Raw genomic sequence first — 27,184 nt, 5'->3', positions numbered from 1 at the left:
TAGTGTGTTCTAGTCCACTTAGGTCTGCATCATGTAACTCATCCTCCACTTTTCTATGCAATTCTCCAGTGACAGTTCATAATCATCTCTCCCTTCTTAATGCATTCTTAGTTAGCACCTCACAATTTGGCACTTAATTATTTCTTAATTGATTCATCTGTGCTGTCTTTACTTCCCAGATAACCTGATGTCCCTACAGGCAAAGAATATGTGTGTGTGTGTGTGTGTGTGTGTGTGTGTGTGTGTGTGTGTGTATTTTTTACCAGCTCCCTGTGCCAGCGCCCCTCCCTGTCCAACACACACAGTGATTTGAATTTGACATACAAAAGATTTTTAGTAAATATGTGTAAATTAACTGAAAAATGAATTAAGCACTGTCATTACAGTTCAAGAGAGGCAAACTAGAATAAAAAGTAGCCTTCTGATGCTTGATACATCTTAGAAGTATGAAAATTGTGTCAAAACTAGTCATCAGCTTTGAAAATTGTCATATAAAAGATGAATAAATTAACAAAGCCAAACAGGCAAACTGAAAAGGCCTCTCTTTCTCCCTCCTGTTCTCTTTCTGTATCTCTGTCTCTTTCACTCTCTCTTTGTTGTTGTTGTATGGTTGATTTGGGACTCCGTGGTAGCTCCGCGGTAAAAGAATCCGCCTGCAATGCAGATGATGCGTGTTCAATCCCTGGGTCAGGAAGACCCCCTGGAGAAGGAAAGGGCAGCCCACTCCAGTATTCTTGCCTGGGAAATCCCGTGGACAGAGAAGCCTGGTGGGCCACAGTCCATGGGTTCCCCAGAGTCAGACCCAACTTAGCAACTAAACCACCACCACAGCACACAGGTGATTTGCAGTGTTAGCCTCAGTGCACAGCAGTTGGTTCAGTTATATGTATACATATTCAGTTATACGTATACACATATTCACTATTTTTCAGATTCTTTTCTCACATGGCTTTTCACAGAACCTGAAGTAGAGTCCCCTGTGCTGTAGAGTAGGTCCTTGTTGGTCATCTCTTTTATGTATAGTTGTGTGTGTGTATCATTCAAAGCTCCTGATTTATCCCTTCCCCCACCATTGTTGTTTGTTCGTTTGTTTGTTTGTTTGCTCTATTAATTACAAGGTCAATTTGTTTGAGCAACAGACTTAGTTAGGAATCTTTTGCTCTGACCTAGGCCTGGTCCAAGAGCCTGCCTGAATCACATATAGCTGCCAGCTCCTTCTCCCACTTGACACTAGTAGTCTCTTTAGGGTTGACATTGAGATCAACTATCCATATAGAACATACTGAAACTGTTTATAAATGCAGTGATATAGTGTCTTTTTATGAGTTATGTAATTTACTTTCAAAAAATCTGATTTTCTGAGTTGGTTTAGTTTTTTGGCAAAGGAAGATTGAAATACATGGTCTTTCCTATTTTATCCCACAGAATATTTTCCCTTGAGTAGCTTTCATAAACTGTGAGGTTGCAGCCCCCTGCTACCCCTAGGAGATCTTGTTTTAAATCTGGAATTTTGTATTTAAAACAAATAATTTCTTATGAGCAAATTTTATGCTGTACCTCCTTGAACTCTGATCATGGTGTGCAGATGTTAAAGAGGAAAAAGGAAAGTTGAGCTCTTGAGAAGATGAAAGTGTTTGTGTCATGAGTAATCAGAAATCCCGTGCCGCTAAGCCACCTAACCAGATCACTAGCCAGGCTCTTCCGAACAGCAGGATCTACCGAAGGAGAAGGGGGCACATAGGTGGGTCTTGGCACCAAAACCTGTGCTTGACTGTCCCCTCAGGATGGCAGCTGTGCAGAACGGTTACTTTCTTTTTTTTTTTTAAAGTTCACTTTGAACGTCTCTTTTACTTTTTTCCTTTGAATCCTGTGGTCACATAGCAACTGTACAGTGACTGTGTGTTTCTAGTGTCTTAGCTCCAGTGCTTTTGCCAGTGTCAAAGAAGATCTCAGGCATGATCCAGCTTTCAGGTACCCTAAAACTGTTGCTCTTACAATGAGGTCTTAGTGTTTTTTTTTTTTTTTTTTAATGAAGTCGACCTAGTTTTTCTAACCTTCTTTTCAATAATTAAAAATGTAAAATTCTACCCAGAGTCATTTTCTGTGCCAGGGCTTCGTCTTAATATCTGCCTTGAACTGCAGACCTCTTATTAACACAGCCTGTGTAGGAGGCTCTTACACAGGAGTTAAAGAACCCCGATACATGGCCCATAATGTTGTTACATTAAATGCTCCAAGGTGCCGTATTCAGTTATCTTACTATGTTTGGTTGGCTGTAGACCCAATGTCAGAGATTTCTTTTCCCACTTACCACCCACGGGTTCTTTCCCCCTTTTGGTATAATTGATAAGGATTGTATGCCTAATACTTGTGTTAATTTTTTTTAACCGCAGCTGTAATATGATACAGTTTACTTGCTGAGTCATCTCAAAATTTTATTCATGTTTCTTTCACTTAAAAAAAAAACCACTTGAATTTCTAATTTCTATGCTATTCTTGGCTTAGATTTCAATTATCCTTCCAGTCATAGGTAGTAGAGTAGGGTTTTTTCTTTTTACTTTAAAAAAAGTTCTCATTACGTGTCAAATTGGAGCATAAATTAAATTTGAAGGTCAACTCAAAACAGTATTCTTGCCTAGAGAATCCCATGGACAGAGGGCCCTCACAGGTTGCAGTCGATGGGGTCTCAAAGAGTCGGACACAACTGGGCGACGAACACTTTCAAAACTGTTACTGACAAACTTGTCAAAAACTAAGGAATCTCTTTTAAAAATATTCAGAAGAGAGATGCCATATTTAATTTGATTGGAGCATATTATTTTCGTGACATTCAAGTTTATCCCATATATTTTTAATCATTTAAAGTAATGGATTATATCCCATTTATGAATTTATTATTGTTCTGCAACCAGAGATGGGATCCTGAAGTTAAGTGTAAAAGGAATTTAGCAATTACAAAGTGTAATTATAAACAAATGGGCATCATTTCCTTAAGTCTTTCATATAAATCAGTCATGCAAGAGAAGGATGTTTCGTGGATAATCACCAAGGATTAGAGAGAGATCAAACAGTTTCCCAGAAAATGACTGTCTCCAAAATACATATTCTTTCCTTCCCTGATAAACTCCCCTGTTCCTCCTCTTCATATAACCCTTTTCTTCCCACAAGTTAGTAAACTCCTTTCGGCAGGGATCACATCCTGGGGATCTTCATTTCCTCAGCTCCCATCAAGATGGTTGTTGAATTTCAGGATGACCCTGCATTTTTTCATGGTAGGAAAAGAACCATGGAAATTTTACTAAGATGAGTCTCTGTTGTCTTACTTTTCACTGAAAACTATCAGCAGCCTGTTTCTTCCATTAAAGATACTGTGTCACAATCATCTGTTAATAAGGGACCACTCCCTCTGTTTGCCCGGGATTAGAGTGAATTCCAGGGCCTGAAAGCTTGATACTGATAGCCATAAAACGGATGTACCAATTATATCATTCAGTGGCCAGGCCCTGAAAGAATATCAGGAAGCACAACAACTAAATGAGGTTAAATGGATGCTGCCTTTCCTTTCTGTGTTGTCTTTACATTCATCAGAGGCATGTTGATTCAGAATTTGGTTCTTGCACAGTGCAGGCCAGTAATAACCCAGAGAGGTAGCTACATGAAGATGGGTACCTATCAACCCCCATCCTCTTTTGTTTTCTCCCAGAATGTGTAACCTACCTTTCTAGCCACTACAGTGTTTTCTAGGAAGTAGTTTTAATTTGGGTCACATCTTGAGCAACTGCTATATTCCAGTCCCTTGGTCGAGTGTTGGTGACCAGCCACGGACGAAGGGGGTCATGATCCCTGACCCCATGGAGTGTGAGAACCCTAAGTGGGCAAACGTTGGTGGGGAAAATATTGAGTTTTTTTTTTTTTTAAGCAGTTATGAAGTTTTCAATTATTGAGTGTCTCAAAGCAGTGACGAGTGATTAAGTCCCCATGAATGGATTGGAGTAAAATGAGTTTAATCGACTAAACTTTCCATTTTCAATCAATCCTAAATAAGTGTTCACTCCTAGACAGTTAAATAAGTCCCTTGTGAATCATGAAGTTTTCTCTCTCTGACATCAGGAAAGAGCTACTACCAGTCACTTGTTACATATACATTGCCTTGGAAATGTACCTTGTACCTGTCACCATAGCAACACCCCAAGAATGACCTCAGCAGCCACTCAAAATCATTCCTACAAAACAAATTATAGCTATAATTAACTCTCTAAATTTACTCTGCAATGTAAGTTTGTCCAGACCTCGGTGTTTCTCTGTTAAAGGTTAAATGAATGAAATAGTCCAGCATGAACCCATCCCTCCCATATTCTATCAAAATTTTCCCCCCAAACAGGAGGTGCTTCGGTGGAAAGTGCAATTCAGTTAAGAGATTATTCCATTGTTACCTCTTCTCAGAATGAGACAAGGATCAACAAATGAGCATGGGCTTAGCGTGCTAGAATGCCATTTCTAAGGGAATAGAGTGGCTTTTTTCCCTAAGCAAATGTGAAATGCAGGAGGTGCTGTGAGTCCCTCCCAAGTCCTGAAGCCCGGGATGAGGGGGCCACATAGGATTGAGGCTTATGCAGGTAGAAGCTGTCCACATTGGCTGGTTCCCATCAGTCAGTAGAGAGCTAATAGCCCATTGATATGTTTGAGGTAAGGCCAGTAGAATACTCATTAGTTGTTTTGTATTAAAAATTTCCAGACTAATCCGGTTTTGTCTTAAAGAATTGATACAGCTGCAAAAAGGTGGTAATTTATTTCTTTGTTAAAGCCAGACCCAGGTCTACTGTTTTATGATCCCATGAATCTTACAGACTTAATGTGGTATTTTTTCCACTACTCAGTTTCAAATGTGACCATGTCATTGATATGGAAACACCACTAGTAAGAAGGATATTTGAATAGTGTTAAAACTAACTCTCAGCATAGGAAATCATCCATCCATTCAGCAAATAATCATGAAGTATTATTTGCCAGGCACTCGTTTAGGTAATAAGGAATAACAGAGGGTGAGACAAAGTCTTTTTCCTGGATAGGTCATGTCAACTGAATATTCATGCTTTTGCTAAGTTATGCCTCACACCAGACAGTCCCTGTTCTGTATCTCAGAGCTCACTCTGTCTTGTTCGTGGGCATAAAGGTATTGAGGATGTAGTCTCTTTCATGTCTATGATGGTTCTACCTTCTCTTTAAATCTTTTTCACTTGTTAGTTACTTTCTGTATATCCTTTGTAGTTGCATGTTTTGAAATCTTACCTGTGCTCCATACCTTTCAGGGCCAAAGGGAACAAAAGGTCTCTTTGAAATCATGAGGATACCATGCAGAACTTACCTGTTTCTCATCAGTTATGTGATTTCTCACCAATTACGTGATTCTTACAGTTGCAAATATTTTTGCAATTTTAGAGAATGAAATATAACATTTTTAAAATGACAAAATTCTACTGATAGAGAATATATGTGTGGTTGCCAGGGGTTAGAATTGGGATGGGTAACACAAAGAAGTTTTTCTGATAGCAGAACAATTCTGTATCCTGATTGGTGGTGATTGCACAGATCTCTATGTGAAATAAAATTTCATAGTTGTATATACCCTCCAAAAATGTGTGTGTGTGTATGTGTGTAAAAATTGATGAAATCTAAATAGCGTCTGTAGTTTAGTTTATATTACTGGATCAATGTCAGATTCCTGGTTTTGATAATGTACTGTGGTCACGTAAGATGTTATCTTTGGGGGAAATTAAATGAAGGGCACAGGAGAATTCTCCGTAATATTTTTGCAGCTGCTTGTGAGTCTAAAATTATTTCACAGTGAAAAGGCTTTTTTTTTTTTAAATGGAGAAGTGTTATATAAGCAGATAAATTTAAAGTTTAGGTGTGATGATTCTATACACTGGAAATATCTGGCATTAGATATTGATGCCTCAGTAGCTAGAAATCTTGTGGCTTCACATTAATTGTGAATGACTCAAACTTTGGATAGAGTTGACATAGTATGCTGTTGTCTTATAAGGAAATACATTCCAGGAAAGGACTCTGGTGTTCTGTTAAAAAGAAAAAAAAAAATGCATCCTGACCATATGTGTCACTCTGTTATCTGTTTATTTATACAAATAACATTTGTGTAAATAATTCAAGAACTATTTGCTTTAAACTCCTGCTCAATCACCAGATCTGCTAAACAAGTACAGAGCAGGAGACTGATTTAATTCTTTTCTTCTCCCCCTTTACTTTTGGTCCGGGTTCTATTTGATTGTAAGAGAAGAAGTGAGAAATACCGTGAACTGTGCCGTCATAGATGGACAACCTTGTTATGACTTGTGGAAGGGTGACTGCATCTGTCACTTTCTGATTTTCTCTTTCTTTTCTCTTAGGATGCATTGTTTCCCTTCCTTCTCCATCAGCAGGCCATGTGCGATGGTGTCACTGACTTTCTCACTGTGTCTTCCCTCCTCCAGCTATCTTAATGACTTGGACCGCGTTGCTGACCCTGCCTACCTGCCTACGCAGCAAGACGTGCTCAGAGTCCGAGTCCCCACCACAGGGATCATCGAATACCCCTTCGACTTACAAAGTGTCATTTTCAGGTAGTAACTGAGTCCGTAAAATCCACTTCCCAGCTCTTACACCTGGAGCACGTTGGTGAATATAGTGAAACCATGTATAGACTTTAAAACAATAACACCTTTATACTAGTTACTATCATCAGGTACATAAATGAAGTAATGTGTCCCTGAAAGAGGAAGTAGAAGAAAGACGCATGAACATGTTTCTTATTTCAGATTAAATCACTAAGAAATCAGTGAAATCAACATAAATTGCCTCAAAGATTTAAAAACACAAGGTTTTGGGGCGGCCGGAGGAAAAAAAAAATAAAAACACAAGGTTTTGAAAATGCATTGATTAACCTAGCCTAAATTTACATAGGAAAATAGAATGAAGATTTATTACTTTCTCCTTCACTACTGCTATTCTTTCTGGGTAATACTTCAGCAGAAGTAGTCTAATTTTTTTTAGATAAGAAAAAATAAGACTGCTTTCATTTAACCTCGTATTACACAATCGCTCAGATGTACTTCTAGTTAGAATACAAGCCGCATGGTGCATAGAGGAATGAAACCATGTGAGTATGTTTTGGGGTCAGAAAGGTGAGTTACTTGGAAGAACCCATCCCATTTAAGGCAGCTACATAGAATACAGGGTTGTGAAGTGGGAGTTAATGTAACTTCTACAGTGTAACTGCCACGTTACTCTGATAAGCAGGTCCTCGTCATTGCCTGCAAAGCACTGTGTGTTTTATTCTAATCAGTCTCAGCACCTGTGGTGGTATCCGGCTGCCTCACTACTCTGTTAGACATATCCATAAAGAGGGTGACACTTTGGAAATTATTTCTGAGCATCATTTTTTTCAATAAAATGGTTACATTAGATGATCACTAAGGTTCCTTATAGCTTCAGCATTCTGGATTAAGTTTTGAGTTCATAGCATTTAGAGATCTTTCATTTGAAACACCACATTTCCATCTGGTTCTAACCTTGTTAGAATATTTTCAGAAGACATGTAGCATTTCATGGAGATTTTCATCTCCTCTTTGCTTTATGGTTAGTGAAATCTGAAACCATGTCACTATTCCATCTTGGGGAGGTTGTTTCCTTCATTTTGTATACTAACTTTTAAAGGACATTTTTTGGTACTTCAAAAAAAGTAATGACAGAATAATAATTTCTTGCTACAATTAAAAGCATCTTATAGAGCTTAGCTTGACAAGATTTCAGGGAATGAGGATTTCATATAAATGGACATTTATTCACTCGACACCAGAGAAGAACTAGCATTTTAATATTTATAAAGACCTAAGAATCTAGTTTTGATGTCTATAGTTCATAGGTGTCCCTGGATCCATTGTTTTGCTCCTCAGATATCTCTTTCATGAAAACTTTTCAAAACAATCACTGGAACATCCTTGATTTCTTAATTTAGGTTTGACGCTGAGAGCCAGGAAGACACCAAGAACAACTGCAGTTCTCAACAAACACTTTCAGAACCCTACTCCCAAACTTTTTGTACCTAAAACTCTCATTTTCTGAAAAGATTTTTCTTGTAAACATTGTGCACATTTTAGTCAATAGTTTGAAGAAACTTAGATTCAATATTAAGTTCTGCTAGATATTTTCATGTGTACATTAGCATTCAAGTTAATTGATGTCAGTTCCTGAGCAATGAGCTAGCACAGAGTTGATGTATAAAAAACAAATTCTTGAAATAACTCATATGGTGGCTTCTTACAGCATCTTAATTTTATACACATGACTTCTTACAGCATAGCAAGTTGATTTATGTATAAGGCTTATTGCACCATGTTATTGGCATGATTGTACAAATTATTGTCAATATTGGAAGAAAAAAACAGCCTCAAATGCTGGAAGATCAGTGGGGTTGTGTTTGCATTTACAGATTTATACACTCATGTTGAAATGTATGGCATCTTACATCTTTTAAATGCCTTTGCAGTCATCTCTAGCTTTTTTGAGATATACATGAAGATATTCATTCTCATTTTACAGGAAAAGAAACTGAAGACAGTATTTGCCATTAGAGCTGAACACAAACTCATTTTGTTTCTGACTCTTCTATGCTTGGTCAAATAAAACACCCTTTTTGCTTGGCTTGGCACAGGATTTCTTTCTTTTTTTTATTTTACAAAGTCATAATTTTCATACGTGCCAGGTAATTTTTTAATAACTGCAATGATTTATTATGTGGAATGTCTTGACTTTGATTTTGGGTAACAGAAAATTAGTAGATAGTCAATAAATATTAATTGAATTGACTTTGGTGACCTATTCTCTTCAGAAAGTATATTTCTTACATTTATAAGTAAAGCTATATTTATATTGACGCTTTTCTTTATGTGCTGTTAATATGAATACTATTAACCTTTCAGAATGGTCGATGTAGGGGGCCAGAGGTCAGAGAGAAGAAAATGGATACACTGCTTTGAAAACGTCACCTCGATCATGTTTCTAGTAGCGCTTAGTGAATATGATCAAGTTCTCGTGGAGTCAGACAATGAGGTGAGTGCTCTGTGAACAGGCATGGAGTATCATTTTAATATCTTATACAAATAACTGAAAGGGCTTGGGATAAACTGACTTCATTGCTTTCTTGACTACTGATTTGAGAATTTTTTAAATAACCCAAAATAACCCTGTTGTACCACTCAGAACAATAAGATGTTTGAGCAGGTCTGTGTGTTCAGGTCTAATTAGACCCTCTTTGATACTTTTTACACTAGACAGAGCCTCTGAAAATGAAAATAACCAGGAAATCCCTAGGCTAATCATCACACTGTTTTATAGACTTCTTCCTACAGGATGGAGCTAAGGGTATTGGAGTGAGTCAGCCTGTTTTGTTTTGTTTTCATTTTGTTTGAATCATTGTTTGTGTGAGGGGTGGGTCGCAAAGAATACTCAAAATCTCTCTTGGCAAATGTGAGTGACTTTGCAGCTGGGCTCTAAATCAGTTTGTTCTGGAGCCAAGAAGTGTCCTGGTGATGTGGCCTCCCTGCTCTTACAGAATTCTGGAGGCTATTGCAAAACTTTATCTCTTTTCTAAGCACTGAGTGAATGAAAAAGCATCCTTGATATGCCTGTCTGGAGAGCTGATTCAGGGTTGTCATCTCCCTATTGCATGAAATTCTGACAAGTATAAATACGAATTTTTAGGATGATAAAGGCGCCATCATGAGTCAGAGTTGATTGTGGAGAATATTTAAGGGACATAGAAAGCTGTGACTTTGGTCTGGAGTTTGGTGTGTGTATTGGGGAAATGGAGAAGACACCATTGTTTTCCTGCTAGAGGCAGAGTTTGCAGACTGACATGCCAATAGCAGATGTTAAATATCCTCCTAATAGGGTAGAAAATAAAGAGAAGGACATGAGAAATCCCCAAGAGCTGATTAAAATAAGATCTGGCATATTAAAATGTACTTCTGATTTTTGGGGTACACAAGAATTCTGGCTTCTTGGTCCTTTTAAATATTTTATTTTTCTTCAGGTGTTAGTATTTCCATTAAAATACAGATCCAGTCCTCCTTAGCATTTCTTTTGTATATAGAATTGATAAAAAGTTGGAGATAAGTTACCTGTTCATACATTTCGCATGTTTCCTGGGTTACAAGTATATGGGCTTTTGAACCAAAGAAGTTCTTTTTTTTTTCATGTATATCTTGTTATTTAAGGGAATTCTTTTTAATAATGAGGTTTATCACCATTTGCCTCTGTAATACAAAATGCCTGAAAAGTATAAGATATATGAGAATAATTATCACACTTTTGAGTTAAGCAGTTGCTTAACTCAAATTAAAGAATTTTAGATATGCTATCTCAATATGTATTTTTATTTTTATATCTGTTTGTTATTCCATAATCTTTGGATATAATATTTTAAAGACATTACACATTTTGGAAGAATATGACAATATTTTTTATTTATTTAAATGTTGAATCAAAACAAAAGATATTTTGAGGGCTCATTCTACTATATGCTAGATACCAGGCTATCTAAAGAGCACAGAAATGGGGGAAAAAAATTGACACTGGCCTAAAGGACCTCGTAAAAAGAAGGATGCTTTTTGTCAGTAGAGAGAGTAGGAGAGGAGAAAGGCCTTACTTATAAAGGTCATCATTTCTCTTCTTTAATTTGCTGTCCAGTGAAATAAAATTTTAAGATGTTTTCAACGACACAGAAGATGTAAGAAGCATGCATAATTTAATTTCTTTTGTCACTATTTACATATAGCTAGAGGAAAACAAATGTTTATCAATACATATTTTATATGATAAATGCATTATATTTATAAAGAAATATATTTTGTGATTTAATGCTAATGAGTTTACCACTTCAAAACTTGCAACTCATCAGCTAATTCTAGCACATAAATCCAGTTAAAGTTTCCACAGAATGAAAGTTTCCACAGTAACTTGCCATTCAATGTATAGGTACTTATGTACATCTAAAAATATATCAGTTTATTGATTCCTGTGGTGATGTCTTATGCTGCAAATTAAAATAATAAATCTGTTACTATTCATTAGGACTCCCTAATCACTTGTGCATACTTTTTAAGCCTACCTTGTAATTTTATGGTGTTCTTTTCTCAAACATCATGTCAAGTCTGATTGGTAGTACTGGAGATGGTCTTAAATATAATAAGAATTATGTTAATTTCTTCATCCATGTTATCCATAGCCATCACTGCTGGTAATTGGGAAACACTATCAAAAGTATTTTTAAATGTCAGGATGTAGCCCATTATTCTTTTTTATTTTCCAGTTAGAATAATATATGAAAATATCATTGCCTCTACTTTCTCAAATCTTTAAGAAAACTCAGAACTATAGAATTCTACTTTCCCCACATTTTTAGGGTTTGGTGAGACAAAGCTGGAATAAACTCCTAAAACATTTTGTTCTTTTGAAATCTGATGTTCATAACTCTAATCCAAAGCAGACTTTGTTGTACTTCCCTTGATATATATTCATGAGAAAAACATGGGAATGGATACTGACAGCTGCCTTTTTATCTTGGGGAACTGTGGAAAATGCATTGCAGACCACTAGCAAAAACAGTTAAAGGAAGTATTTTATTTTAGGTTATTGCTTTGGCTTTTAATATTTTAAAGCTTTATGCATTAGTCCTCAGAATTTTTATGTAGATATGCTTTTGTCTGTCTAGATTCTGTTTTCCAAGAGTTTCAGGAATGAATTTCTTTATCTTTTTTCTCCAAAAAAGGAAATATGTGGTCAAACAGTGGGTGAGCATAATCAGGGCTGTAGAGCTGTGTTGATTTCCATATTCCTTTTGCTGTCTTGGTTTCCCTGTGATAGCATACCAGCATGGAGCCAGCTATTCTGCTCTAATCCTTTCACATATACATTATTTCAGTGTCCCTGAAAGTCCAGAAAACACAATAAAGCATTTGCATAACATAGTTCAGGTCATCGGTGTATATCCAAACTCCGTCTTTTAATCCTGTTTTTGTGGTTCTCTGTTATGTGAATATCTGAGCACTAAAACATTGTTGTTTCTCAGATACTGACTCAGGGACTGTCTTCTTACAGACTAAACTTTTTATAGAGTCACAAAAACTCAGACTCTTTTTCTCCAGCACTTCTTTTTTGAGTATATGCTTCTCAGTTCAGTTTAGTCACTCAGTCGTGTCCGTTTCTCCTTGGACTGGTTGGACCTCCTTGCAGTCCAAGGGACTCTCAAGAGTCTTCTCCAACACCACAGTTCAAAAAGCATTAATTCTTCTGTGCTCAGCTTACTTTATAGTCCAACTGTCACATCCATACATGACTACTGTAAAAACCATAGCCTTGACTAGATGGACCTTTGTTGCAATATAATGTCTCTGCTTTTTAATATGCTGTGTAGGTTGGTCATAACTTTCCTTCCAAGGAGCAAGCGTCTTTTAATTTCATGGCTGCAGTCACCATCTGCAGTGATTTTGGAGCTCAAAAAAACAAAAGTCAGCCACTATTTCCACTGTTTCCCCATCTATTTGCCATGAAGTGATGGGACCGGATGCCATGATCTTAGTTTTCTGAATGTTGAGCTTTAAGCCAACTTCTTCACTCTCCTCTTTCACTTTCATCAAGAGGCTCTTTAGTTCTTCTTCACTTTCTTCCATAAGAGTGGTGACATCTTCATATCTGAGGTTGTTGATATTTCTCCCAGCCGTCTTGATTCCAGCTTATGCTTCATCCAGCCAAGCTGGATGTATTTCTCATGATGTATTCTGCATATAAGTTAAATAAGCAGGGTGTGTATGCTTCTAAATTACATTAATCCTTTTGAAATGGTCACAACCAATTAGGTTTTAGTTTTATTAAAATATTGAGATAGTTCCCTGTATCCCAGGTCCTCCTTTGCACCAAGACAGATTCCCCAATATTGGTTCCCATAAACGTTTATTCTTCAAATCTGATTCTTAGAGTTGCTCAATTGATTGAAAAAAAAAAACTGTCAAAGGAGAGCATAGACATTTGTAATACCTTAGCACTTAATGCCTATTCAAAACTTGTTTAAACCATTACTCATTTGGATCTCACTGGCTGACCTCCTGTGCGGAGATCAGGTTTGCTGAGAATGGAGAGATTAAGGCCATGGGCAGGATCATTCAGGGTCCCGTTCCCCTGCCCTTCTAGACCAACTTTCTTTCCCCTACTTCACAGTGTCTTCCAGAAGTTATGGATGAGCTCAGAGAAAAAGCAAGAGGAACTGTTAAAGGTAGCCAAGAACACAGAGGTAGAATGAAAATACTGACCCTGCGAAGCGTGAAACCACTCTTTTCCATCTCTAAGCTCTTGTTACACTCATAGTAGATCAGCCAAAGATCCTTCACCAGTCATTCAGTTTCTGAATTACTCTTGTGAGTTTAAACTATCTTCAGACAGTCTAAAATATGCATTTCCTTCAGATATTTCTCCTCTATGGAGTCTTTCAGCTCCGTTCAGTCGCTCAGTCATGTCTGACTCTCTGCGACCCAATGAACCGCAGGACGCCAGGCCTCACTGTCCATCACCAACTCCCAGAGTTCACCCAAACTCGTGTCCATTGAGTCGGTGATGCCATCCAACCATCTCATCCTCTGTCGTCCCCTTCTCCTCCTGCCCTCAATCTTTCCCAGCATCAGGGTCTTTTCAAATGAGTCAGCCTTTCGCATCAGATGACCTAAGTATTAGAGTCTCGGCCTCAACATCAGTCCCTCCAATGAACACCCAGGACTAATTGATGGACTGGTTGGATCTCCTTGCAGTCCAAGGAACTCTCAAGAGTCTTTTCCAACACCACAGTTCAAAGACATCAATTCTTCTGCTCTCAGCTTTCTTTTTTATAGATTAAAATTTTCTTTATAATTTTTTTCACATTTATATGAAGTCTTTTTGTGTGTGTGAAGTCTTTAAATGAAGCCATTTTGAAGTTATCCAGCTGCAACCAAAGCCTGAACATTTTCTTTGAAAGTGTGAGGAACATGCTTTGTTCTGCTCTAAAAACTCCAAATGAAGTTTGGGAGTTTTTCTCAGATAAAATTCAGCTCTGGGAGGAGAAAACTGACTAAAAATTGAGGGGGAGAAGAAACCTAAACTCCAAAAGTAAAAGCATAGGTTAAGATATCCAGTCTTGGTGGGATTGGTTCTAGCCCTCCTTTATCCACTCTCAATCAAATTATGAAATCAGAAACTACATCTTGCTCCTCAGTTATTACTCTACTTATCTCAGAGTCATGGCCTGATTAATAGGAATATTCCTGAAAGATGTCCTACTTTTTTTTTTTTTAATATTTAACCCCTTTCCCATTTCCTCATTCCTTTGTTCACTTTCAGCCACTTGTTTATTTTCTAAACTCCATCACACACCCTTTTCATTCCCTGTCATTTCTGTTTGCTCATTATTTTGCTCCTTCTTTATTTCTTTGTCCTCAATGCTTGAAGGAAGCCAAGAGGAAGTGTTCTGATCACCATTTACGAGTCTGAACCAGAGGCCTGCACTTGGTGCTGGTAAGGGTGTGGGGAAGTAGGTACACAGGGATGCTTTTTGTGTGGATGTATACTGCAGATCTTTTAAAGACTCTACATGGGACCTCTATTAGCATAATCTCCGAAATAGGTTTTTATTAATTATATGGAAAATATTGTACAAAACTGTATTTGGTATAATCTGATTTCTGTAATCTCAACAAATTGCATATATATGTTAGTATTATACAGAGAAGGTTATTAGCATCCACCCCTTCCCCTGAGAAAAGAAAGGAAATAGAGGATTATCTACCAAGACCAAAGTATAAACCGTGATTGTCACTGTTGCTAGGTGATAGCATTACATATAAGTAAAATGATAATTTTTTTAAGTAAAATAAAGTAAGACATCAGATTGGAACTTTAGCTCTACTGTCTACCAACTTTATTCATTTTTATTTTGAATTATCTTTTTTTTTTTAACTAATTTGAGGAAGTTGCTAATATTCTTGGATTTGAACCTCTTGTTATGTGTATTTCAAACATCTTATTCTACTTTGCAGCTTGCCATTTATTCTCTTAATGATACCTTTTGATCAACAGAAGTTATAAACTTTAATAAATATCTATTAGTTCTTCCTTTATATTAATATTATATGCCTCTCTCTGTGTGTATATGTGTTATGTGTGTACATAATCACATACACGCAGTAGGATAAAATAAATCACCTAAAAAATCTGGTTGAAAAGACAATAAGGATTGGAGAGTGAGATTAAGAACTGAAATAAAACCAGACAATTAGGTACCTTCCCAGTGGTAGTCCATAGATTTAGTCAAGTTTCTCTTAGGAACCAATAAAAGGAAGTAATCATAGTCTGTTACAGGGTTCACTTTGTCTATTTAAAAACAAAGTTTCTTCTGGTACAGAGCCCTCCAAGTGACTGTTCCAGCAGCTTTGTACAGAGATACTGCAGGAGGTAGTAAATTGTATCTATGATAATACTCCTCCAGGAAACCAAATATCAGAGTTCCTAAGACCAGTTTATCTCAGTGTAAGTCAGTGTTGTAACATCAAAGTTTGTGACAGGCCAGTAACATGAGGTCTAAATACACAGCTTGATGTAGAATAAAACCAAAAATGGTCAGGAAAGTAGATTTTGTTTATGTTTGTTTTTATAAACTATTTCAGTGATACAGGAGACTAAAATTCTCCATGTGTGGTTTGTCTTTTCACTTTGTCTTAGAGAAGAGTTTTAATCATAATGTGGCCAACTCACTCTTTGCTTTTATTGATCATATTATTGTATTTTCTTCAGGAATTAATTTTATCCCATAGAACTTGATGATTTATCCTATAGAATATGATGATTATACCATATTTTCTAGTAAAACTTAAAAGATTTTTGCTTTTCCTAGGTTTTTTATACACCTTCAGTTGATTCTTGTGTGTGATAGGAAGTAAAGATTTGATATGCTCTGGCCACATTTCTGTTCAGTTGATCCAGTACCACTTATGGAATGATAAAATCCATCATCCACATCCACTGATGTCTTCTTACCTTTTTAATTATTGAAAGATACACGTATATGTAAAGAAAAGTACACAAATTAAAAAAATGTACTGCATATCAGTTTACCACAAAGCATCTGTGTGTCCAACACCCCTGTCAAGAAATAGACCATCGCTTTTTGCAAGACCACTGCAGCCCTGCTAATGCCTCTCCCCCAGCAGGTAACCTCTGTTCTGTCATGTCTTCTTTGCTTTTCTCTTTAGTTTTAATGCTTTAATACTACACTACAGTTTTTACTGGTGTTTAACTTTTATATGAAGGGAATCAGTGTGCTTTTTGACCTTTATACAGATGGAATGCTATTTATATAAACTTTGATATCTGGCTTCTTTTGAAGTGTTATGTTTGTAAGGTGTGTATATTTTATATAGTTTATTCATTTATCACTACATTGCCAATTAGTACTCTGTTGCCTAAAAATACCAGAAATTGTTTATCCATTCTACTAAGCATAGACTTTTTGTGTGTTTCCAATCGGGGAATATTACAAATCATGCTACTGTGAATATTCCTGTAGAAGTCTCTTCGTGCACCTTGGGTTACATTTCTGTTGCCTGTCTACCTAGGAGTAGAATTGAAGGCACCTAGGGAATACATATCTTCAACTTTAGTAGATAAGGCAAAAGTATTTTCCAAGTTGAGTGAACAAATTTGCAGCCCCATCAGCCATGCCTGAAAGTTCCTGTCGCTTCCCATCTCTGCCAACCCTTGGTCTTGTCTTGTTAGCCCTTTTGGTGGCGGTAGCCCTGAGCTATGGTGCCTGCAGGGGCCTCTCACTGGATATACCTTCACTCCTAATGCAGAGCCTGGGAGAACCCTCTCAGCTGCCATCTCCAGAATCAGCAAATAACTCCTTGGGAAAGTAGCCCCCAAACCTGGGCTCATTCCTCCAGACTTGTCCCTCCCCAAATTCTGACCTGTATTTCTTCACTACTTTGTAGCTCTCCAAGGACTTTAAGCAGATGTTTTTGTTTTTGTTTTTGCTTTTGTCGGCTCTTTTGACAGTCCTCCTTCACACTGATATTAGTGACATAGGAGATGTGCATAAAGTTTTATTACAGGCCTGAGTCTTCCTCTGGGCTCTCTATTTGATCTATCTACTACTCCTGTAGCAATATAAAAGTTATAAAATCACTAGTTTATATATCTAGAGCATCAAATTTACCTATCTCATTGTTCTTCAGAATTTTCTTGGGTATTCTTGGTCCTTTAGTCTTTCACTTGAATTTTAAGATCAGCCTATCAAATTCCAAAACACAAGTTTGGGATTTTAATAAATGTATAGGTAAATTTGAGGTTTGTTTCTCAACTTTATTAAATATCACCATCCATAAGTGTGACGTTGTATAGCTCACCATTTATTGTTTAGAACGCTGCTTTTGTCATTGAAGTGGCCAATTTTTATAAATGTTCCTTCCATATGTGCTTGAAATTGTGATTTCATATTTTGGGGTGCAAAGTTCTAACATTATGTATGTTAAAACCATTCCATCCCTACTTTCCCAGGGTACTATTTTGACTTCTAACACTGTAGATTTATTTTGCCTATTTTGAACTTCATATAAATGAAAGTAAATTCTTCTGTGTTACCTTCTTGTGTTCAGAATAAGTTTATTAGATAAATCCATGTTGTATGTAGCTGCAGGTTTTCATTTTGATTACTTTATATTATTCAGTTGTATGAATATATCATAGTTTATCTTTACATCCTATTTTTGATGGATATCTAAGTGGTTTTCTCTTTGGGACTGTTGCAAATAATGGTAATATGAATATTCTCTTCATATTTTTGTCTTATATATGTTTCATTGTCTCTTGGATAGAAGTAGAATTGATCATTCACAAGGAATGTGTATGTTCAACGGTACTAGATACTGCCTGTATTCCTTTCCTATGGCTGCTGTAACAAATGACCATAGGTTTGGTGGGTTACAACCAGAGACATTTACGAGCTCATAATTCTGGAGGTTAGAAGTCTGAAGTCAATGTTTCAGCAGGCTGAAATCCCTCAAGACTATAGGGGAGGATCCCTTCTTTTTCTCGTCCTGTCTCTGCCTGTCTTCATGTGGCCTTCTCTTCTGTGTCTGTGTCTTCTCTGCTGTCTTATAAGTACTCTTGTCATTGGATTTAGGGCCTTGTAGATTATCCGAAATGATCTCAAGATCCTTAACTTCATTATAGTCACAGACTTTTTCCAAATCAGTTTGCCTTCACAGGTCTTAAGGGATATAACATGGACATCCCTTTTGAGGGGATCACCGTTCAACCCACTTAACGCTACCAGTTTGAACTTTGAAAACAGTTTACACTTCTACCAGCCGTATATGTGTGTTCCAATTGATCAGTATCCTTGCCAGCATAGATACTGTCAACTTTTTAACTTTAGTCATTATATTAGGTGTGTAATGGCATCTCTTTGTGGTGTCAGTTTGCATTTCCCTGATTATAATGAGTTTGAGTTCTTTGTATATTTCTTTATCATGGTATGTTCTCTTTTTGAAGAGCCTATTCACTTCTTTTGCCAGTTTTATATTGATCTGCCTTTTAGAAAAACATTAGCATAGAGTTCTTTCTATATTCTTTTTTTTCTTTGTATATTCTTGACACAAGTTCTTTGTAAGTTATCTCTATTGCAAGTAACTTCTGCTACTCATTGACTTGCTTTTTTATGTCGTTAAATAATGTGTTTTAGTGTGGTTCATTCTATTGGTCTTAAATTTTTCCTTTACATATCCTCCATAAGGAATCTTTCCTCCCAATTGTAGTGCATAGCATGTATATTTTGGAAATGGACTTCTTAACATGACATTTGCTATAATCTTTTTGTTTTTTGATTGCTACCTGTACAGTTCCACCTTTATTTTTTGATTCTATGTTGTTATTCATTCATTTATTCATGTCCTACTCTGGGACCCCATGGACTGCAGTACCCCAGGCTTCCCTGTCCTTCCGTTCATCTCCCGGAGTTTGCTCAAACTCTTGTCCATTGAGTCAGTGATGCCATCCCACAATCTCATCCACTGTCGCCCCCTTCTCCTCCTGCCCTCAGTATTTCCCATCATCAGGGTCTTTTCCAATAAGTCAGCTCTTCGCATGAGGTGGCCAAAGTATTGGAGCTTCAGCATCAGTGCTTCCAAAGAATATTCAAGGTTGATTTCCTTCAGGATTGACTGGTTTGATCCCCTTGCTGTCCAAGGGAGCTCTCAAGAGTCTTCTCCAGCACCACAGTTTGAAAGCATCAGTTCTTCAGTGTTCAGCCTTCTTTATGATCCAACTCTCACGTCTATACATGACTATTGGAAAAACCATAACTTTGACTATATGGACCTTTTTAAATTCTAAACTCATTTAAAAATTAAATGCTAATATTAAAACCAGCATTTTAATGTTATAAACATAAGTAACCACTCGCTTGTGATTTTTCTTTGATATTAAAATAATTTGCATAGCAACTACCTAGTTATGTAATTTGGGAACACTGGAGAAAATTTAAATAATTTAATATAAATTAAACTTTTATTTTAAGATTTTTTTTTTAGGTAAATGAAAATATATGTGTAAATTAAAAATTACTTATACTGTAGGGTAATTTGATATATAATACACAATCTTGTGTTATTAAGAAATATATTTTGTATAGCTTGGTTGACTCATAAAAGTATACAGAAATGAATCCCTGAAAAGAAGGGAAGAAAAGAGAAAAAAATGCCCTCTCACTTTGGGGGTGAAAAAAATAAAGCCATCTGAAAAATAATATGTATGTTCCCCTCCCCCAGCTTAGTTCCACCCCCCCCCCCCCAATATCTCACTTGGGTCATAAACTTGTCTTGTTTTTTAAATTCCACACTTTTATGTTTTGAGACTTCATTATCATGTACATTATAAGTTTGAAATTTTTATCTTTCCTGTTGATTTATCCTTATTGTCATCAAGAAGGTGACAGAAATGCTCTTTGCTGAAATAAAGCAGTTATGCAAGGGCAAACCAGAAGTGCTAGCATCCTTTCTTTCAGCCTAGGTGAGTCCACCAAGGACGCTCAGGTTTTTTTTATAAGAGGTGGGGACTGAGCAGGAGGAAGCCAGTTGGTGGCATCAACGGGGCGAGGGCAGCAATGGGCAGACACACACACATGAGAGAGATTTGTTAAACTGGGGACTCACCTCGGAGGGAAAGAGTGTGTCAGAAGCAGAGTCCAGCCACGTAGGAAGTAGAAAAGGTTCTATCACAAAGTAGTAGAAAAGATTAAGGGGCTTCCCTGGTGGCTCAGATGGTAAGGAATCTGCCTACAATGCAGGAGACCTGGGTTTGATCCCTGGGTCAGGAAGATCCCCTGGAGAAGGGGAATTACCCACTCCGGTAATTCTTGCCTGGAGAATTCTACAGACAGAGGAGCCTGGCAGGCTACAGTCCATGGGGTCACCAAGAGTTGAATACGACTGAGCCATTAAACCAATCATAATTTAATTCATAAAACATCAAACATCATAAAACATCAAATTTGTTCTTTTAAAGTATACACGTCAGTGGATTTTAATATTTTAATTGAATTGGACAAAATCACTATTATATAATTTTTTTTAATATATAAAGTCACTGGGGTTTCTTTAAGAACAACTTTAGGTTCACAGAAAAATTGAGGAAAAAGTACAACTATTTCCCCCACTCATGAGTAGCTTTTCCCATTATCTTCATCCTCTAGCAAGAGTTTGTTACATGGTACATTTGTTACAATCAGTGAACCTACACTGAAACTTGATTATCACTCAAAGTCCATAGTTTACTTCAGCATTCACTCTTTCTGTTGTATAGCCTATGGATTTTGAAAAATGTATTAATACAATGACATGTATTCACCATTGTGGGATCATACAGAACAGTTTTACTAGTCTCAAAACCCTCTGCGCTCTGCCTCTTCATCCTTCCTCACTCCCTCCCTCCTGCTCTCCAGCAGCTACTGTTCTTTTCACTGTCTTCAGTAATTGTCATTAGTTGGAATTATACAGTATGTAGATTTCTCATCAGTTCACTTCAGTTCAGTTAAGTTGCTCAGTCATGTCCGACTCTTTGCGACCCCATGAATCGCAGCATGCCAGGCCTCCCTGTCCATCACCAACTCCCAGAGTTTACTCAAACTCATGACCATCGAGTTGGTGATGCCATCCAGCCATCTCATCCTCTGTCGTCCCCTTCTCCTCCTGCCCCCAGTCCCTCCCAGCATCAGGGTCTTTTCCAATGAGTCAACTCTTCGCATGAGGTGGCCAAAGTGTTGGAGTTTCAGCTTCAGCATCAGTCCTTCCAATGAACACCCAGGACTGATCTCCTTTAGGATGGACTGGTTAGATCTCCTTGCAGTCCAAGGGACTCTCTACTCCTATTACTTAGTAAAATGCATTTAAGTTTCCTCCATGTCTTTTTATGGCTTCTTTTTAGTGCTGAATACTATACCATTGTCTGGATATACTGTAGTGTATTAATCTATTCACCTGCAGAAGGACATCTTAGTTGCTTCCAAGTTTTGGTAATTACGAATAAGGCTGCTATCAACATCCATGTCAAGGTTTTTGTGTGAATCTAAGTTATCATCTCCTTTGGGTAAATACTGGTGAGTGCAATTTACTGGATCATATGATAAGAGTATGTTGTTTTGTTAAAAGAAAAAAAAAACAAAAAAAACCTGCCAAACTGTCTTCCAAAATCGCAATACCATTTTGCATCTCCAGTATCATTTTATGAAAACTGTTGCTCCACATTCTCCCCAACATTGGATGTTGGTGGTGTTCCGGATTTGGACCATTTTAATGAGTATGTGGACATATTTCTTTAATTTGCATTTCCTAACAGCGTATGATATGGAGCATCTTTTCATAAGCTTACTTGTCATCTGCATATCTTCTTTGGTGAGTTGTTTGTTTAGCTATTTGGCCCTTTTTTTTTTTCTGGTTGTTAGTTTTCTTACTATTGAATTTTAAGAGTTCTTTGTATATTTTGGATAACCATCTTTATCCATTACATCTTTTGCAAATATTTTCTCCCAGTCTGTAGCTTTTCTTTTTCTTTTTATATTGTTTTTTAGAGAGAAGTCTTTAATCTTAACATAGTCTAGTTTATCAATTATTTCTTTCATAAATTGGGCCTTTGGTGTTATAGCTTAAAACATCATTGCAATACCAAAGTCATCTAAATTTTATCCTATGTTTTCATAGTTTTGCATTTAACTTTCAGATTTATGATCAATTTTTTAGTTAATTTTTGTGAAAGATCTGTGTTTAGAGTCCTTTTTTTTTTTTTTAATAAATGGATGTCCAGTTATTCCAGCAACATTTGTTATAAAGGCTATCTTTTCTCCATTTTATTGCCTTTGTTCTTTTGTCAAAGATCAGTTGACTATAATTATGTGGGTCTGTTTATGGGTTTTCTGTTTGTTCTTTCCCCAATACTATCTTGATTATGACAGCTTTATAGTAAGTCTTGAAGTCAAGTAGTGTCAGTCCTCCAACTTTATTCTTCTTCAATATTGTGTTATCCATTCTGGGACTTTTACCAATACATGTAAACCTGGAATCAGTTTGTTGATATCTGTAAAGTAACTAGCTGTGATTTTGATTGGAATTTTGCTGAAGCTGTAGATCAGTAAGGAAAAACTGTTATCTTGGTGTTACTGAGTCTTCCCATCTGGGAACAGGAAATAGCTCTCCATTTATTTAGTTCTTTCATTTTTTTCATCAAAATTTGTAGTTCTTTTCATTTAGATCTTGTACATATTAGATTTACATCTAAGTATTTCATTTTTTTCTGCTCATGTAAATGATACTGTATAATTATCATGTCATCTATGACAAACAAAACCTTTATTTCTTCCCAAATTATATCCTTTTATTTCCTTGTCTTGTCTTACTGCATTAAGTTGACCTTCCATTACAGTGCTGAAAAGTATTGGTGAGAGAGGGCATTCTTGCTTTGTTTCTGGTCTGAGCCAGAAAGCTCCTAGTTTCTCACTGTTAAGAATGAGGTTTGCTATAGGATTTTTTTTAGATGTTCTCTATCAAGTCAAAGAAGTTCCTTTTTATTTCCAGTTTTGCTGAGAATTTTTATCATGAATGGGTGTTGGATATTGTCAAATGTTTTTTCTGCATCAATCAGTAGGATCATGTTTTAGCCCATTGATGTGATGAATTTCATTAATTGATTTTAAGGTATCGAACTATCCTTTCCTACATGGAATAAATCCCGTTGGACATGGTGTGTACAATTCTTTTCCTACATTGTTGCATTTGATTTGTTGATGTTTGTTGAGGATATTTGCATCTTAATTTCATGAGAAATACTGGTCTGTCAGTCAGTCAATCAGTTCAGTCACTCAGTCATGTCCGACTCTTTGTGACCCCATAAATTGCAGCATGCCAGGCCCCCCTGTCCATAGTTTTCTTTTAATGTCTTTGCTTTTGCTATTTGAGTAATGCAGTTTCATGGAATAAGTTAGAAAGTATTCCTTCTGCTTCTGTCTTCTGGATTACAGATAACTGGCATAACGTCTCCCTTAAATACTTGATAAAATTCACTAGTGAAGCCATCTGGGCTTTTTGTTTTCTGGTTTGGAAGGTTAACTGTTGATTCAGTTTCTTTACTGGATATTTAGATTGTCTATTTCTTCTTGTATAAGTTTTGGCAGATTGTATCTTTCAACAAATTGTTCCATTTCATGAAGATTATCAAATTTGGGGAAATTATAATATTCTTTTATTATCCTTTTAATGTTCTTGAGATCTGTAATAATGTCCCTTCTTTCATTTATGATATCAGTAATTCATATCTTCTCTTTTTTCCTCAGTTAATCTGGCTAGAAGTGTATCAATTTTATTTATTTATTATTATTATTAATGATCTAATGTGATCTTTTCAATGATTCAGTTTGTGGAGAACAACTAGGTAATTTCCTGATTTCAGTGTCACTGACTTCTGCTCTAATATTTATTATTTATTTTTGTCTGTTTACTATGGGTTTGATTTTCTCCTTTTTTCTCGTTTTCTAAGGTGGAAGCATAAATAATTGATCTTTCTTCTATCTAATCTCTTATACGATCTTTCCTCTTTTCTAATATATGCATTCAATGCTATAAATTTCCCTCTTAGCACTATATTCTCTGCATCCCACAAAGTGTGATAATTTTTTTTTTATTTAGTTCAAAATATTGTAAAATTTATCTTAAAATTTCCTTTTCCCCTTTTGTGTGTTTTTTAACCTCTACATATTTTTGGATTTTCTAGTCATGTTTCTGTTATTGATTTCTAGTCTAATTCTCTTGTAGTCTGAGAGCATACATTGTGTCATTTCTTATGTGTGTTAAGGTATGTTTTATGGCCCAAAATGTGGTCTGTCTTATTAATGGTGAGTGTGAGTTTGAGTAGAATTTCTCTTCTGCTGTTTTTGAATGAAGTAGGCAATAGCTGTCAGTTATACTCACTTGGCGGATGGTGCTATTGAGTTCAGCTGTGTCCTGAGTTTTTGCCTGCTGAATCTGTCCGTTTGTGATAGAAGGATGTTGTTATATCAGTTCTTACCTCATATATTGTGACACTCTAATTTTAGGTGCAGGTTTACATTAAAGTGGGGCTTCCCTGGTGGCTCAGAGGGTAAAGCCTCTGCCTGCAGTACGGGAAACCCAGGTTCGATTCCTGGGTTGGGAAGATCCCCTGGAGAAGGCAATGGCAGCCCACCCCAGTACCCTTGCCTAGAAAGTCCCACGGACAGAGAAGCCTGGGAGGCTACAGTCCATGGGATTGCAAAGAGTTGGACACGACTGAGCGACTTCAGTTTCACTTTCACTTACATTAAAGTATTGTTATGTCTTCTTGGAGAATTAAGCCCTTTATGTAATGTCCTTTTTTATTCCTGATAACTCTCCTTGCTCTGAAGTCTGCTCTGTCTGAAATTAATATAGCTAGTTCAGCTTTATTTTGGTTAGTATTAGTATAGTGTATATATCTTTATCCATTTACCTTTAATTGACATGTGCCTGAATATTTGAAGTGATTTTCTTGTAGATAACATATAATTGGTCTTATTTTTTGATCAACTTTTATAATTTCTGTTTTTAAATTGGTGTATTTAAACTGACAACATTTAAACTGATTATTAATATGGTTGGATCAGTATCTGCCATATTTGATATTGTTTTCTATCCATTGCCTCTATTCTTTGATCCTGTTTTGTCTTCTTTTCTGTCTCTTGTGGGTTTAATTGAAAATTTTATATGAAAGCATATAGGTTGTATATATAACTTATAACAAAACAATCTTAATTCCTCTCTTCCATCTCTTGTCTCTTTCCTGTCATTCATTTCTACTTACATAAGAATACATAGGCATATATATAAGAACTCATAGTCAAATACATTATTCTCTTATTATTTTGAGCAAACAGTTCAAAATCAATTAAGATCAATTAAGAATAAGAAAAACAAAAGTTTTTATTTGACCTTCATTTATTCTATTTCCATGTAGATCTGAATTTCTGACCTATATCATTTTCCTTCTACATAATTTCTTTTCTTGCAAGGCATATCTACTGGCAATAGGTTTTCTCACTTTTTGTCTGAGAAGGGTGTTATTTTTCCTTCACTTTTGAGGGATAATTTCATAGGGTACAGAATTCTATGGTGGTTATTTTTTTCTCATCTCAACATTTTAAATATATCACTGTTCTCTCTTCTTGCTTACACGGTTTCTAAGAAACGGTCAGGTATACACTTATCTTTGCTTCTCTATGGGAGCTTTTTTCCCCTCTGGCTTCTTCCAAGATTTTTTCTTTGTCTTTTTTGCTGCTTGAATATAATATGCCTACATGTAGTTTTTATGTTTGTTTTTTGCTTTTTTTTTTTTTTTAAATATTTATCCCACTTAGTATCTGACTTTAACGTGGGGAAATACCCAGTTGTTACTGCTTCGAGTATTTCTCCTGTTCCTTTTTCTCTCTCGCTTTTTGTCCTTCTTTTATTCCCATTATGCATATGTTACACCTCTTGTCATTGCCCACAGTTCTTGGCTATGCTCCTTTAGTGATTTTAGTCTTTTTCCTCTTTGCTTTTCAGATTTGGAAGTTTCTATTGAGATTTTATCAAGCTCAGCAGTTCTTTCCTCAGCATGTTTTTTCTAGTAATCAAATTCTTTCTTCATTTCTGTTACAATGTTTTTGACCTCTAGCATTTCTTTTTTATTCTTTCTTAGAATTTCCATCTCTCTCATATTATGTGTTCTTGCGTGCTGTCTACTTTATCCATTAGCTTCTGTAGCATATTAATCATTGTTGTTTTAAATTATCAGCTGGATAATTCCAACATTCCCTACCATATCCAAGTCTCATTCTGACACTTGCTCTCTTTAAACTGAATTTTAGCCTTCTAATACTCATTACATATATCTTGTAATTTTTTCTTGATAGCTGTTCAAGATACACTGGGTGAAAGGAACTTCTGTAAGTAGGTCTGTTAATAATGTGGTGGCCAGGTATGGGGACGCAGAAGGATTCTGTAGTCCTCTGATGAGGTCTCAGTCTTTTATTAAACCTCTGCTACCAAGTTATGACCTTTGCAAATACTTCTTATATCTTCCCTGTCCCCTCAACATGTACACCTGCCCCATTAGGTGGGATAGGATGGCTCGAATGACTTGAAAGTGGCTGTTTGCTTTCCTCAGCTTAGTTAAGCTCTAATAAAACCCCAATACTTTAGACTCTGATAAACTAGTTTCTCTTGAGGGCAACCCTTGTTAAGAAGAACAGAATGCTCTGTTTTTTTCATAATGGTTCTTGTCCGCATTGCCACCTCATGCAGAGTTGACTCATTGGAGAAGACTCTGATGCTGGGAGGGATTGGGGGCAGGAGGAGAAGGGGACGACAGAGGATGAGATGGCTGGATGGCATCACCGATTCGATGGGCATGAGTTTGAGTAAACTCCGGGAGTTGGTGATGGACAGGGAGGCCTGGCATGCTGCAGTTCATGGGGTCGCAAAGAGTCAGACACGGCTGAGAGACTGAACTGAACTATCCACATTGAGCC

The 27,184-nt window shown here is 36.5% G+C and overlaps 1 protein-coding gene across 1 annotated transcript in view; it reads left to right on the top strand.

Moving 5' to 3' along the window:
- LOC136148660 (guanine nucleotide-binding protein G(q) subunit alpha) overlaps positions 1-27,184 on the top strand; it is a 301,839-nt gene that overhangs the window by 216,394 nt on the left and 58,261 nt on the right. The window contains exons 4-5 of the mRNA XM_065908330.1: positions 6,492-6,620; positions 8,979-9,108. Coding sequence (XP_065764402.1) covers positions 6,492-6,620; positions 8,979-9,108 — 259 coding nt within the window. The remainder of the gene's footprint in view (positions 1-6,491; positions 6,621-8,978; positions 9,109-27,184) is intronic.

The sequence above is a fragment of the Muntiacus reevesi genome, chromosome 17 (assembly GCF_963930625.1).
Source record: "Muntiacus reevesi chromosome 17, mMunRee1.1, whole genome shotgun sequence".
NCBI lineage: Eukaryota > Metazoa > Chordata > Mammalia > Artiodactyla > Cervidae > Muntiacus > Muntiacus reevesi.
This window is presented reverse-complemented; position numbering and strand designations above follow the sequence as displayed.